General features: G+C 45.4%; 1 protein-coding gene across 7 annotated transcripts in view; it reads right to left on the bottom strand.

The window, feature by feature from the left end:
• Rai14 (retinoic acid induced 14) overlaps positions 1-12,678 on the bottom strand; it is a 151,922-nt gene that overhangs the window by 108,432 nt on the left and 30,812 nt on the right. For all 7 annotated transcript variants that reach the window (XM_021183346.2, XM_021183351.2, XM_021183345.2 and 4 more), the window contains one exon: positions 12,032-12,113. In XM_021183346.2, the coding sequence (XP_021039005.1) occupies positions 12,032-12,067 (36 nt within the window). In that variant the 5' untranslated portion in view covers positions 12,068-12,113. The remainder of the gene's footprint in view (positions 1-12,031; positions 12,114-12,678) is intronic.

The raw sequence follows: 12,678 nt of genomic DNA on the forward strand, positions 1-12,678 counted from the left end.
GGTTAGCTTTCTTAATATACTTGAAGCAGGACTTCACAGTAACAGACTCCTGTGACCCCCATGAGGGTGGGCCTTACCAAGTACTACACCCAGCTCTCAAAAACCACCCAGCGTACAATCATTCCCCCAAGACCCCCAAACCAGGAACCATCATCTAAAGGAAACTCTGGGGCTGGTGAGATGGCTCAGTGGGTAAAAGCACCCGACTGCTCTTCCGAAGGTCCAGAGTTCAAATCCCAGCAACCACATGGTGGCTCACAACCATCCACAACGAGATCTGGCACCCTCTTCTGGAGTGTCTGAAGACAGCTACAGTATACTTATATATAATAAATAAATCTTTAAAAAAATAAATAAATAAATAAAGGAAACTCTGCCCCACACCTTTGGAAGGTGAAATCACATCCCTTGTACTTTTTGGAAACAGAAAGCTATCCCATACTCGTTAAGTCTCAGGTCCCAGTGCAGCCTTTTAGATTCTCCTTTTGCTCCATCTTTCCCCTAAACAGGTCTAACCACTTTGATTTCCATATTCCCCACCCTACTTTTATCTTTGGCAACCAAAGCTTTTCAGACTGATAATCCTGGGCTGGCCCAGTAGGCTTCGCTGAAGCATGTTTTGGTCAAAGTGTACACTGGATTATCAACTTTCAGTCGCCACTGGCAGTAGGAATGAGGAATTTGAAATCCAATTCCAGGCTTTCCCTCAGTTGGCTACAATCTCCCTGTTCTCTATCTCAGCAAGCATGACTAGGCTTAATCTAGACATCCCAGACACAAGACCCCAGGGACGAGTCCTAATTCCTACTTGACTTTGGAGGCCGGAATAAGCGTCAGGAGCTGAATTCATTTGCTGAAGTCCTCTCTCTAAGGAATAGGGTCAGTACAGAAGAAATTTGTTATCAATGAGGTAGACCTTAACCAGCAACAGTGTACTTCCTATGGAAGGGGAAACGTGGGCACAGGCATGTGTGCAGTGTGCACACTTGGAGATGAAGGTAAGCAACAGAACACGGAGCAAGTGCCAGAAGCTGGAGAGGCAAGCACCGATTCCTCCACGGTCCTCTGAAAGGATGTCAGTTTGGTCCCCTACACAGAGACAATGTGATACAATCAACGTCCATGGAGTTTAAGCCACTCTGGTGAGTTTGGTGCCTCAGCACTAGCAAAGCAACACATCAATTCTCTAAGCAGCAGGCTCCCCTGCTGGAAAATGGGACAAGAACAGTCTTCTGGAATAATGAGGAACCAACAAATTACAAGTGAAGTGTCTTGCTTAATTAACCCTTGGCATGACAGCGCCTCTTTAAACTGTTCAACTGTTCCTTATCCGGGTAGAATAGGGTCACCTTTTCCTGCTGTTTCCTAATGTCTGCCCCACCAAACTGCTGAGTGACAGGCCAGGCCAAATTAATCCTACACCAGATTTCTCAGGTGATGAGACCCACTTAGCCTGGGCTGGCAGGGTGTGGCCTCACGAAGAGGCCTTCCTTTTGCATTATCAACCCGAATCTGGCTCCCTCCCCGCTCTCTGCTCCACACCCACACAAATCCCATCCTTTCCTTCCAGCTGAAGCCACCGCCCTAGCCTTGGCCCTAGGCCTGGCCCCTTTCTCTGGTTACAGTTTCTCAAAACCCCCAATCATTCTACTGCCAGAATATAATCATGTCAAAACCTCATTCTTCAGTTTCAGTTCACCCCACCCTGGCCTTTCAACACTGCTCAGAGCCACCCAATCTCCCTCTGCAGTACCATCTCCTATTAGCTGTCCATGCGAGACACGGGCTCTCCACTCCACCTCTGCATATGACATCCTGGCCTCATGATGATCGATTCCTCTATTAATTATAGCCTGCTCAATCAAGCCGGTCCAGCCCTGAGTTCATTTCTCTCTTTCATGAAGCTTTCCCTAAAGCCTTATACTGCTGGCTATCCACACACCAGGCTTCATTTTGACCAGCAAAGGATCAGTCATAGAACTGGGCTAGACAGCAAACATCTTTAGGCAGTCACCCCTTACAGACTTGTGCTGGGCACCAGGAGCTATGCCTGACGTTGACTTTACTATGTGGAAGGTTTCACCTTTACTCTTCATGCTGCTTTACGGGAGATATAGATCTTGCCTCAAATAAAGATGAGAAAATTAAAGATCAGAGCAATTATGGACATTGTTGATATCATATGGATACCAGAGGGTGGGAGCGACATAGACAGAAGACAAGGGGTGAGCTGAATAACCAGACCCCAAAGGATATGGATTACAGGCTAGAGGAAAGATGATGTCAAGGACTAGAGATGTGGCTCAGTAGCAAAGATCTTACCTAGCTTGCAGAGGTAAATCTAGGTTTGTCCAGTATAAATATTAAATAATATACAGTCTCCTCTCTCTGTCTGTCTCTCTCTGTCTGTCTCTCGCTCACTCACACACAGGTAGGTAGAGAGAGAGATAGAGACAGAGAGAGAGACTTACACACACCAAGGTTGAGCCTTTCTGCTGCTCAATGAGATTTTGTGACTTAGATTGAAATTACATGAGCATATGTACCAAGATGACTCAATGCCAATGTTATAATAAGAACTAGAATTTAGACTGATGCCAAAACTACAGAAATAGATTTATCTAACAGAAAACCAAATTTAACAAACTGAACTACTACAGTAAATTTTTTTTTTCCAGAGCTGAGGACCAAACCCAGGGTCTAGCACTTGCTAGGCAAGCGCTCTACCACTGAGCTAATCCCCAACCCCTACAGTAAATTTTAAGTGGGATGAATACCACGTCTTGACTTTGAGTTCACGTATCTGATGGCACAAGAAACGTCTGGGCTAAGAATGAAGGAAGAGGACGTGGCCACCAAGGCACCTCATTTAATCTCAGCAGATGCCAACAGCAGAACACGGCTAGGAAGTGAAAATGATTTTTATTGTTATTTTGTAACAAATCTAGAGTTCTGCTCAGAACTGCTGGGCCACCACTTGAGGCTTAAGCTGTCACCTAGGTTCAGGTGGAACTTGCTGACCCAATTAAGAACACTCACATTTCACAATTTTGTTTATTACTCGGTGTGGTAGTTTGAACAAGAATAGGCTCATGCTTGAATGATTAGCGAGTGACATTGGGAGGTGTGGCCTTGTTGGACTAGGTGTGTCACTGGGGGTGGGCTTTAAGGTTTCCGAAACCCAAGCCAAACCCAGAGACTCTCTCTCTCTCTTCCTGCTGCCTGCCGACCCAGGTGTGGAACTCTCAGCTGCCTCTCCAGCACCAAGTCAGCCTACATGCTGCCATGCCTCCCACCATGATAATCATGGACTAAACCTCTGAACTGCAAGCAAGCCTCAATTAAACGTCTTCTTTTATAAGAGTTGCCGGGGTCTTGGTGTCTCTTCACAGCGATAGAAGATTAACTAAGACACACAGTAACTGAATACATGGGCTCATAGTAATGCAAAGCTAAATTTATAATCTGTAACTGGAAGGTGGTGACACAAAGCCCTTTTTTGTCAATGGAGGTGAGAGATCAGATCATGGTTTTTGTTGTCTGTGTGAGCAACCTCAAAATGATAACCATAAGTGACACTTGTTAATCCCACATCTAATCAGATCAGTTAAAGCAAAGATTACTTGAAGAAAAACCTGACTGATTACCCAATGTCTCCAATTGATAACACCCTTCCATTCCCTAGCTTGGGAGAAGGTTCCCAGCAATGCAACACTGTTGGGCAAGGAGCAGCCAACAGCAGCAAGTCATTAAAGACCGAGAACATTCTAGAACACCTTTAACATTCAAGTCTCAAAGGAGACTGTGGAACCTGCCTATAAACATATTGTCTCTTAATATCCATTCTTCTTTGCTCCTTGACGTTCAGCCGGTCTAGGATCTCCTGCCTTCCCCTCAGGTTTTACATGAGGGGGTTGTACCCCCATGGGCACATCTCTTTAAAAGGAAAATGGTATAGTTCGCTTTCTTTAAGACTTAAATGTTGACCATGCAATGTAACAGAGCGAGCAAGCCCAGAGCTACCGCTGCCCAACCTAATTATAATGGAAAACTTGTACCATTTAAACAAGTTTTGGGGGCTAGGGAGATGACTTGGGGGCGCGGGGGTGGGGGGAAGGACACACTAGCTACACAAAGCCTGAAGGCCCAAGTTCCATACCAGAAACTAACCCAAAAGCCTGCAGCAGAGGTGTGTCGCTGTAATCCCAGCACTCCTATGGCAACACTGGGAAGCAGAACGAGGAGAATGGCTGGAATGCTGGCCAGTTAGTTCGCCTGCAGTAGATTCGCTGCACAGGCAGGAATAAGAGCCTCCCTCAACAAGGGGGAAGGTAGAACTCGCTCTCACTCTTCTATATGCATACATTGGTGTACCTGTGTGTACTCTCTCCACCCCTCCCTCCCGCCCCCGGCCCACAACTCCCCACACAAACAAATCTATAATAGCTGCCTAAAACACATAAACAGCAGCAGATGAAATAAACTTTACTAGTTTGTAAGATCTAAACCATCAGCGGTCTGCTGAGCAATTATTTTAAAATAACCCCAAGATTCCTTAAAAATATTTAACAGGCTAGGGTGGAGCAGAGTTCAATGTCTTTGACATCTGCCACATGTTTTTAGGTCACCTTAGTTTAAGCCAGCACCGTTTAAATGCCCAGGAGTCACAGGGGCCTGGGCATAGGGCAACCTAGAGGGAAGAGAAGGGCCGTGTTACTTGGGTCCAGTGCAGTCTAAGCGGGGAGCTGTGTGCAGACCCTTTGGATGCTTGAAATGCTCACTTCAGAGGAAAGCAGGGTCACTCTATTTGGGCACCTTAACACATTATCCCATCATTAACTAATACATCCAGTGTGTTCCAGAAGGATCTTGCTGCATCCTAGTTATAAAAGAATTTTTCAAAAAAAAATTTTTTTTTCAAAGAATGCAGAACTTCATGAGTTGGAATTTAACTCTTATCAAAATTCCTCCAAAAACAAAGGCCAAATATAAATGTCCACCCCTACACTCCACACCCCCACCCCGGCCCTCAAGTCAAGCATTTGGGAAACACAATTCAAAAGAAACATATGCCAAGAGAGCGAATGTGGATCCTTTGACTTTCTCTTGCTCCCTATTTCTGTGCCTCCTAGTGGAGCACCCAGCCCACTGGGCAGCCCAGGAAAGAGCTGGAGACATCAGCCCAGTGGACTTCTAGGAAGTTGAAAAATCAAAATAAAACATTTTCAGAGAGCGTTTCCCAAAACAGGAGCACATTCTCAGAAATGACAGCCACTGGCATAACCTGTGAGTCAGACACAAGGCCTTTCCTCCTTTCAGTGGACTCAGGAACTCAAGCAGAAGCAAGCCCCAGCCAACAGTTTTTAAAGACACAACTGGATATCTGGCTACCGCTCTCCCATTGCCTTATAAATGAAACTACCCACCTTTACACAGCAAAGATCTCTGTGCAAAAACTCAACTCAGAACCTCCACAGGATGATTCAGAAGCAACTCACGGTTTGTCACTGAAGAGAAACCCAACGCCAAACCCATGAAGCAAGAAAACATGTAGGTCCACAACAGTCCTCACTGAAACTCGTGGGATAAATACTTTGTATCAAAGAGGTAAGAGACAATGACCTGAGATGACTTGTTTGCTCTGAACGCTATCAGATCTTCCCAAGTTTAGGAGTCAAGAGACAGAAAATGTCAGGTTTAAGGAAAAATCAGGTTGAGGTGATGGCTGAAGTTCTGATTCACAGAGCCAGCCAAGGAGCAGCACACAGAGATGCATCATGGGCTCCCGTGAACAGGAGAAGCAACATCCTGCCTCCCCTTCAAAGCCAGTCTGAAACGGATGTGGCTCCCAGCAAGCAAACCACCCAGGATTCCCCCACCACAGGGGAAGGAGGCACACTGGCAATAGTGAACCTCACTGCTCTACGCAAGCTTGGATAATACGAAAGGATTGTATAAAATCACTATACAGTTTTTTTTTTCTTCTGGGGAGGGGTATTGCTAGGAATTAAACCCAGGGCTTCCTTCCATATGCTAGACAAGTGCTCTGAACGGGCTTATTCTAGCACTGAACAGCAGGCAAGGTTTTATTTAATACAGTTTGAAGATTCCAAATTTACAAATGCTAATGACCTGTGTAAGCAGATCTATACCTTCACACAGTGCAACATATCCTGTAAGTAAAAACCCAGTTCTGGGCCTGCCATTTATCAAATGAGACTCATGCCATAAAATTCACTTTCAATCAACCTACCTACTTTCCTTCCTTCCTCCCTTCCTTCCTTCCTTCCTTCCTTCCTTCCTTCCTTCCTTCCTTCCTCTGTAAAACACTATCATTAGATGCTCATTACCTGACAGGGTCTGAACATAAATGACAAGGAGTATGCAAAGCTTGGCACAATGTCTTGTGCAGGTGGTGAGCTTGTAACGGCACGACAATGTTTCTCCTTGTCATGAGGAGGTTTCTAGAGGCCTGGGAGATGCCCCCATGGGAAAGGTGCCTGCTGCACAGCCTTGAGGACATGTGTTTGCATCCCGAGCACCATGTAAAAAGCAGACACGGCATTATGCATGAATAACCCCAGCACAGGAATATGGGGAACACAGGAGGAGTTTGGGAGCTCGCTGGTTAATCAACCTCATCAATCAGGCACACTCTGGGTTTAGTGGGAAACCCTGTCTCAAAAATGAATAAATAAGGTGTAGACACTTAATGTCCTCGTCTTCACATGTGTGGGTGTGAGCATGTATGCACGTGTACACACACACACACACACACATGGAGGATAAAAGTTTTTTAAATATGGGGGCAGCAGTGAGGGCTCAAAGGAAGGTAAAGAACGCTTTCTGTGGGATCCAAGTTCAATTCTCAGCACGGACATCAGGTTGCATACAACCACACTCCAGCCCTAAGGCATCCAACTCTCTGTTCACACACATACATATGCACACACACTCATGCACACATACAAATAACATTTTAAAAGAAATATTTACTCTCATTTCTGTGCATTAGGCTGGAACACTCACAGGAATGCTGTCACACCCTTCCCTCCTTCTGAGACACTGAGCGTCATCCACAAGATGAAGGGATGAGGCCTCTTAACTGCATGTACTCAGTGGGAAAAGGCGGGAGCTTAAAAACCTATTCTAGAATAGAAATGCATAACAGGTTGAATGGTGTCATATCCAGAATATTTATGTTGAAGTGCTAAAACCTCCACCATCAGAATGTTATCTTACTTAGCTTAAGAAGTAGATTTAAGGAAAAAAAGAAAGAAAAGAAAGCCTACATGTTATTGTAGTTTAAAATGAGGTCAATGGAATTGGCTCTAATCCAATACAACTGGCCCTAATCTAATATGTATCCTTATTGGACATATACATGCACAAAGAGAGAAAATGAAGCAAAGATGAAGTCTAGAATTGGGGTAATATGGCCACAAGCCCAAGTTCCCAGTAAACACCTAGAATCCTGGAGAGGCACGCAACAGGCTCTCCCTCACAGGCCTCTGCACACCAGCCCTACCACAGTTCCAGCCTCTGGACCCAAGAGACAATAAATTCCTGCTGTTTAGGCCACCCAGCTTGTAGTGCCTTGTTATGGCACCTGGCCAATTAACACAAGGTGAGATCAGGCAGCAAGACGATTCTCTGTTTCAAAAGGGCTGACAAGACCTGGAAAGTATGCAGCCTGAGAAGAACCTACCCAAGTCCTCTCGGGTCTCCCGTCTCCACCCAACGGTCTCATCTCTCATACCTTTTAAAGCTACATGTCTACAAAGAGATAAGCTTGAGACTGGCCAAGGCCTGTATAACTACAGAGAGAGTGCAGTTTTAAATAGTCCTGGCATGTGCACACGTTCATACAATGAATGACTCAGGCATCTGTAAGGACTTATTATAAATGACTAAAAACTCCTTGAAAAAAAAAAAAAACTTGGCAGCGATGTCAGTTTTCGACCTTCATGTGAACCATTATCTCAATAGGCAACAGATTCAGATCCTGACTGAGCAGGATATGTCTGGTTCCTCAAGATTCAGGGGGTGTGGGCATTTCCTTGGCTCAAGGCTGCAGTCTCCGGGAGCTGCTACATCAAGGTATGCCATCTATTTAGTCTTTTCCAATGCAGTCCCTTTAAACTGGATGCTCTGATTTTTCTCCACGCTATGTCCGCTGCGAGTTCCTAAGTCTAACAGAACATATACCTGGGAATAAAACTTTCACAAAAGCAAACGCACACCCACAGAGTAAGTGCTAACTCACTCGGTCACTTCTCAAGGCTTGTTACAAAGGTCTTTCAATCCCATGTCCCATCCTCATACCCACACCCCAAGTTGGGATGCTTGTCCCAACCTTACTAGTGTATACTGTCAAGGGCCAATTTTAAGATTCCCACATGCTGAGCCTCTGCTCCCCCACAACCCCAGCTTCATCATTTCCACACATGCCAATCCCCTTGGTTGAAATTCCACCTTCCCAGAGCTCCCAAAATTCTCCCACTCACAGAGTCTCAGAGCATCTGCCACCAGGCTTCCCAGTCTAAGAGTCAGTCCCCACAGCTAGCCCTGGTTTTCTGGCAGAGCTAGCTAGACTCACCTCGAAGGTCCATTTGGCATCCATGCTCTATGTTTGCTTTGTCCTGAGTATTTGAGGCACATGTTGACCACTCTCTTCCTCCCTAGGCTCATCAGCTTCTTGGAGTGGGGGTTGGGGGTGTGGGAGACAGATTCACAGCATAGCCAAGGCTAGCCTTGAACTCCCCAGTCCTAGGTTTATCACGACCAAGGCTGGCCTTCAACTCCCAGTCCTCTTGCTTCCACTTTCCTTGTGTTAGCTAGGTTTGTACCTTCACACTCTTGTTTTCAGACAAAAACAAAACAAACCCCCCCCCCCAAAAAAAAACCCTCTACAGTTTGCATTATTTGTGTGTCTGCCTCTCTAGTGACTTGCTCACATGTAAGGATGTCCCAAATCAAGTTACTACCACACACTGAAAAATAGCTTCTACTACAAAAGCACCGCCTTGGCCTCCATAGAGTATAGCATCCCAAATATACTTAGGAGTCTGTCTAACCACAGCCTACAGCATCACACTGAATCCCCCAGAGCATACAAATAATAAGCCTGCCCTAGTCAGGGACCCAAACTGAAGCAGCTTCCAGAAAGCACCACCCTGACTAAACCTGCACCTGCACAAAGGTCCTGGAGTAGCACAGCCGCCTGAAGGCCACCCATGGAGGACTCCTTGAGGGCACCATCACCCTCCTTGCTTACTCCAGAGACTTCTCAATAGCCACAAGGTGACCTGGCTGCAGCCCTCCCACGCACAGCACAGCCTGACTGAAACTCGATCACATTAGTGGGTCACCTGTCTTCTCTTTATGTAATCCTGAACCTGATCTGCCATCCTGGGCTCCCTACCCTTGGAAACACAAAGAACTCTTTCTTCCCTTTCTGTTTCACACAAAGACAAGCAGGACCGTGGGGCGGCTGAGGCCGCAGGACACTCAGACACCACACGCACGCTTCAGTAAAGATTACAGTTGGGCTCATTTATTGGCCATCGTTGGTAAACCTGTTTTCTGGTCAATATGCAACCAGTGATACATATGGCAGGTACCAAATACAAGTGAAAGGCATGCTCTTAAAAGCGACCTCTCCCAGATCCCTTCTTCAGAGACTCCCTGCATCTTTCATCTTTATAATCTGTAAGTTCCTTAGCAGAATAAAGAAGTACAGACCAACCAGCATCTAAGCATCAGGCCCTGAGATGTGTGTCAGACCTCCAACAAACAGCATGTCTACCACGCCTCAATCCCAGTTCAGAGCTGCTCCCTGGATCGCTACCATCTCATAAACCAAAAGCTCCATCCCAAGCCCCCTTTCTCCAGGAAACCTAGACTTCCAACAACTCTCTGCAAAAGCTGGTTCCACAACGTAGAAAGTGCTGCACGTCTCCGGGACCTCAGTTCTTTAATCTGAAAAACCTGGGAGACCTATCCCATGAGGCTGGTGGCAAGGACACCTCAGGGGCCCAGTGGCGTACAGAGTATCTGATATGAAGGTTGTACCAGGATCACCATGTGGCTGGCTAACAAGCAGGTTTGTTTGGAAAGTGCTTTCTTCTTGTGTTTTTATTCCCTCCGTTTAGCCATCCGGTGATGTAATTTGAAGAAACAATTTGGGAAGTCCTATAGATGGGTCTTACTCCATTCAACCAATTTCCTTTGCTCTCCTTCCCGAGGCCCACTCCTCGAGCACTCCTCCTTAGTACTTTACTTAGTACTTTACTTAGTACTTTACTGCCCAAACCAAGACCTTCCTGCTGCCAAATCTCAGAAGCTTTTGCCACTGTTATTATTGTGATTTTATTTTTTAATTCACGGAAATGTTTCAATTTTCATTTAAAACTGAGATTCCAGCAGCACCCTCTGTATGATCCCCATTTTAAATTTTTACATCCAGCATTATATGTGCATCTCTCTCTCTCACACACACACACACACACACACACACACACAGACAGACACACACACACACACCCTGCCCTGGTTATAGATCACAACTCCCAGAGGATGAGAGCCTGCTCCAATAATCTCAACGTACACAGTTGGAAGCAGCCCAAAGTCTCTTGGATCAATTTCCCCCCTTTGGCAGTCAAGGAAATTGAACACAGGGCCTCACGAATGCTAAGCAAATGCTCTACCATTGAGCTATCGTTCCATCCCAAATTCCCTTATTTGGTAATTTATAGTCTGGTATCTCTGGAACTGGGCAAGGCAGTGCATTACTAGCCTTTCCTCTTTAATTGAAGCCAAAGGTGATACATAGGCTCCTAAGCCTATGCTTAGGAGCATAGTAAAGTTTGACAGAACGGTTTAACTATCTGATCTTGCTCAAGTCACTTCACATTCTCTGAGTTGCAGTTAATTTGCCTTAAGAGTGAAATGAATTTTTCCCTAAGATTTCTTGTTACTTTTTTTTTTCAAGAGATGATTCTTTGGAGTCACTCTCGAAGCATCTAGTCTGGCCTCTTATCAAAGCAGTAAGTACACAGCTACATGTCACAGCGTAGTCTGAGAGATAAGTAGGTATGTATGCACGCAGAGTGCACTAGCCATAAAGATGCAGCCTCCTTTACTGCAAACTCGAAACCGTGCCAACCTGCTGAAATAAATTCATGGCAGAGCACAAAACTCCAGGCTTGCCTTTAATTACGTAGTCTTAAGCAGCAACAGAGCAAGCCTATTCCGAAGGTGACTTATCTGGGCTTCTATCTAATGCTCTTCCATGAATTTCTCTCTCGGGCAACTGTTTCGCTTGAAGCTTTTGGAATGCAGCTTGTTACAAGACTTGGATCCCAGCACAGCTTAGGAGGTCACCTTCTCTGATGGGAGACCTTCATGTTTCAGACCTTATATCCAGTCTGCCAATCTAAAGTTGTTTATGATGGACTTTGTGAGAATTAAAAAAAAATCCAGGAATGCAGGGGGAGTAAAAGACTAGAGAACTACAAACACTGAGCTCAAGGTTCTTAAAGACCAAGAGAACAATGCTAATAATGTAAGTCCTTAATCACCCCTATTCTGGCCAACTATGATGAGTAAGCACTGAAGCAGGAGGATTGCCATCAGTTCAAGGCCAGACACTGTACAAAGTGAGATTCTCTCGGAGGTGGGAGTGGGGCAAAAAACTAGAGTGGATTAATAATAAATATAAAATTAATAAAATGACATTCTAAATCAGGATTGGAAACACTGGCTTTTCCTGCTCCTTCCATTTGACTGCTCCTGTCTCTCTATGATAGGAAGAGTTTCTTTCGGCCTTTACAGGCGTTTCGGAAAGCTGGACACACAAACAGCACACTAAACCCCCGCTCATTCACAGACACCACGTTGTGCTGGCGGCCCAGTTCTTCGGAATCTGTAGTTGATTAACCCAGAGCCTTATCAGGGCTGGAGCATGGCTGTTTCCATAGGCCCAAGGAGCACGGTGGGGCAGCCAGACTGTGAGTCACCGCGTACTTACATCGCTCTTCCGAAACTTTGCTTTTAGGCTCTTCATGTTTAGTCCATTCAGCCTTCCAAAGTCCTGGGAGATTTGTCAATACCTAAGCAGAGAGGGAGAAAAAAAAAAATGAATGAATGTAGCTTGCCAAGTAAACACTACAGATCTTCTTCCTGATTGGATTACGACACTGGGCTATGAGGAGGCGGAGGAGATAGGGTTGGACTGAGCTGACTGTCAGTAAGCAGCTGGGTGGCAGCGAAGAACATAAGCTCTCCCACTCATGATACACACCCTCAGACCTCCTCACATGTACAAATTAGAAGAAAAACAAAAAACAAAAAACAAAAAAAAAAAAACGAGAACTGTTTTATCCTCTACTGTATTTTAGCTGACATATAAAACCTGCACGGACTTCCCACCTAAACTGTGATATTTAGAAATAGGTATACATTGCAGAACAGCAATTAACCCACCTGTTACTTTACACGCTTCTCACTGTGCTACAATGAGAACCTTTAAGCCCTGGTAATCTCAAGTACACAGACTGCCATTTACAGGAGTCACTAGGCCGCACACCAGAGCTCTGGAGTCCATTCCTCTTGTCAAGCAGAATTGGCATTTACGCAGTCCATCTCCTCACTACCAGTCCCTTGGCCATAAACACT

Source organism: Mus caroli, chromosome 15 (genome assembly GCF_900094665.2).
Source record: "Mus caroli chromosome 15, CAROLI_EIJ_v1.1, whole genome shotgun sequence".
NCBI lineage: Eukaryota > Metazoa > Chordata > Mammalia > Rodentia > Muridae > Mus > Mus caroli.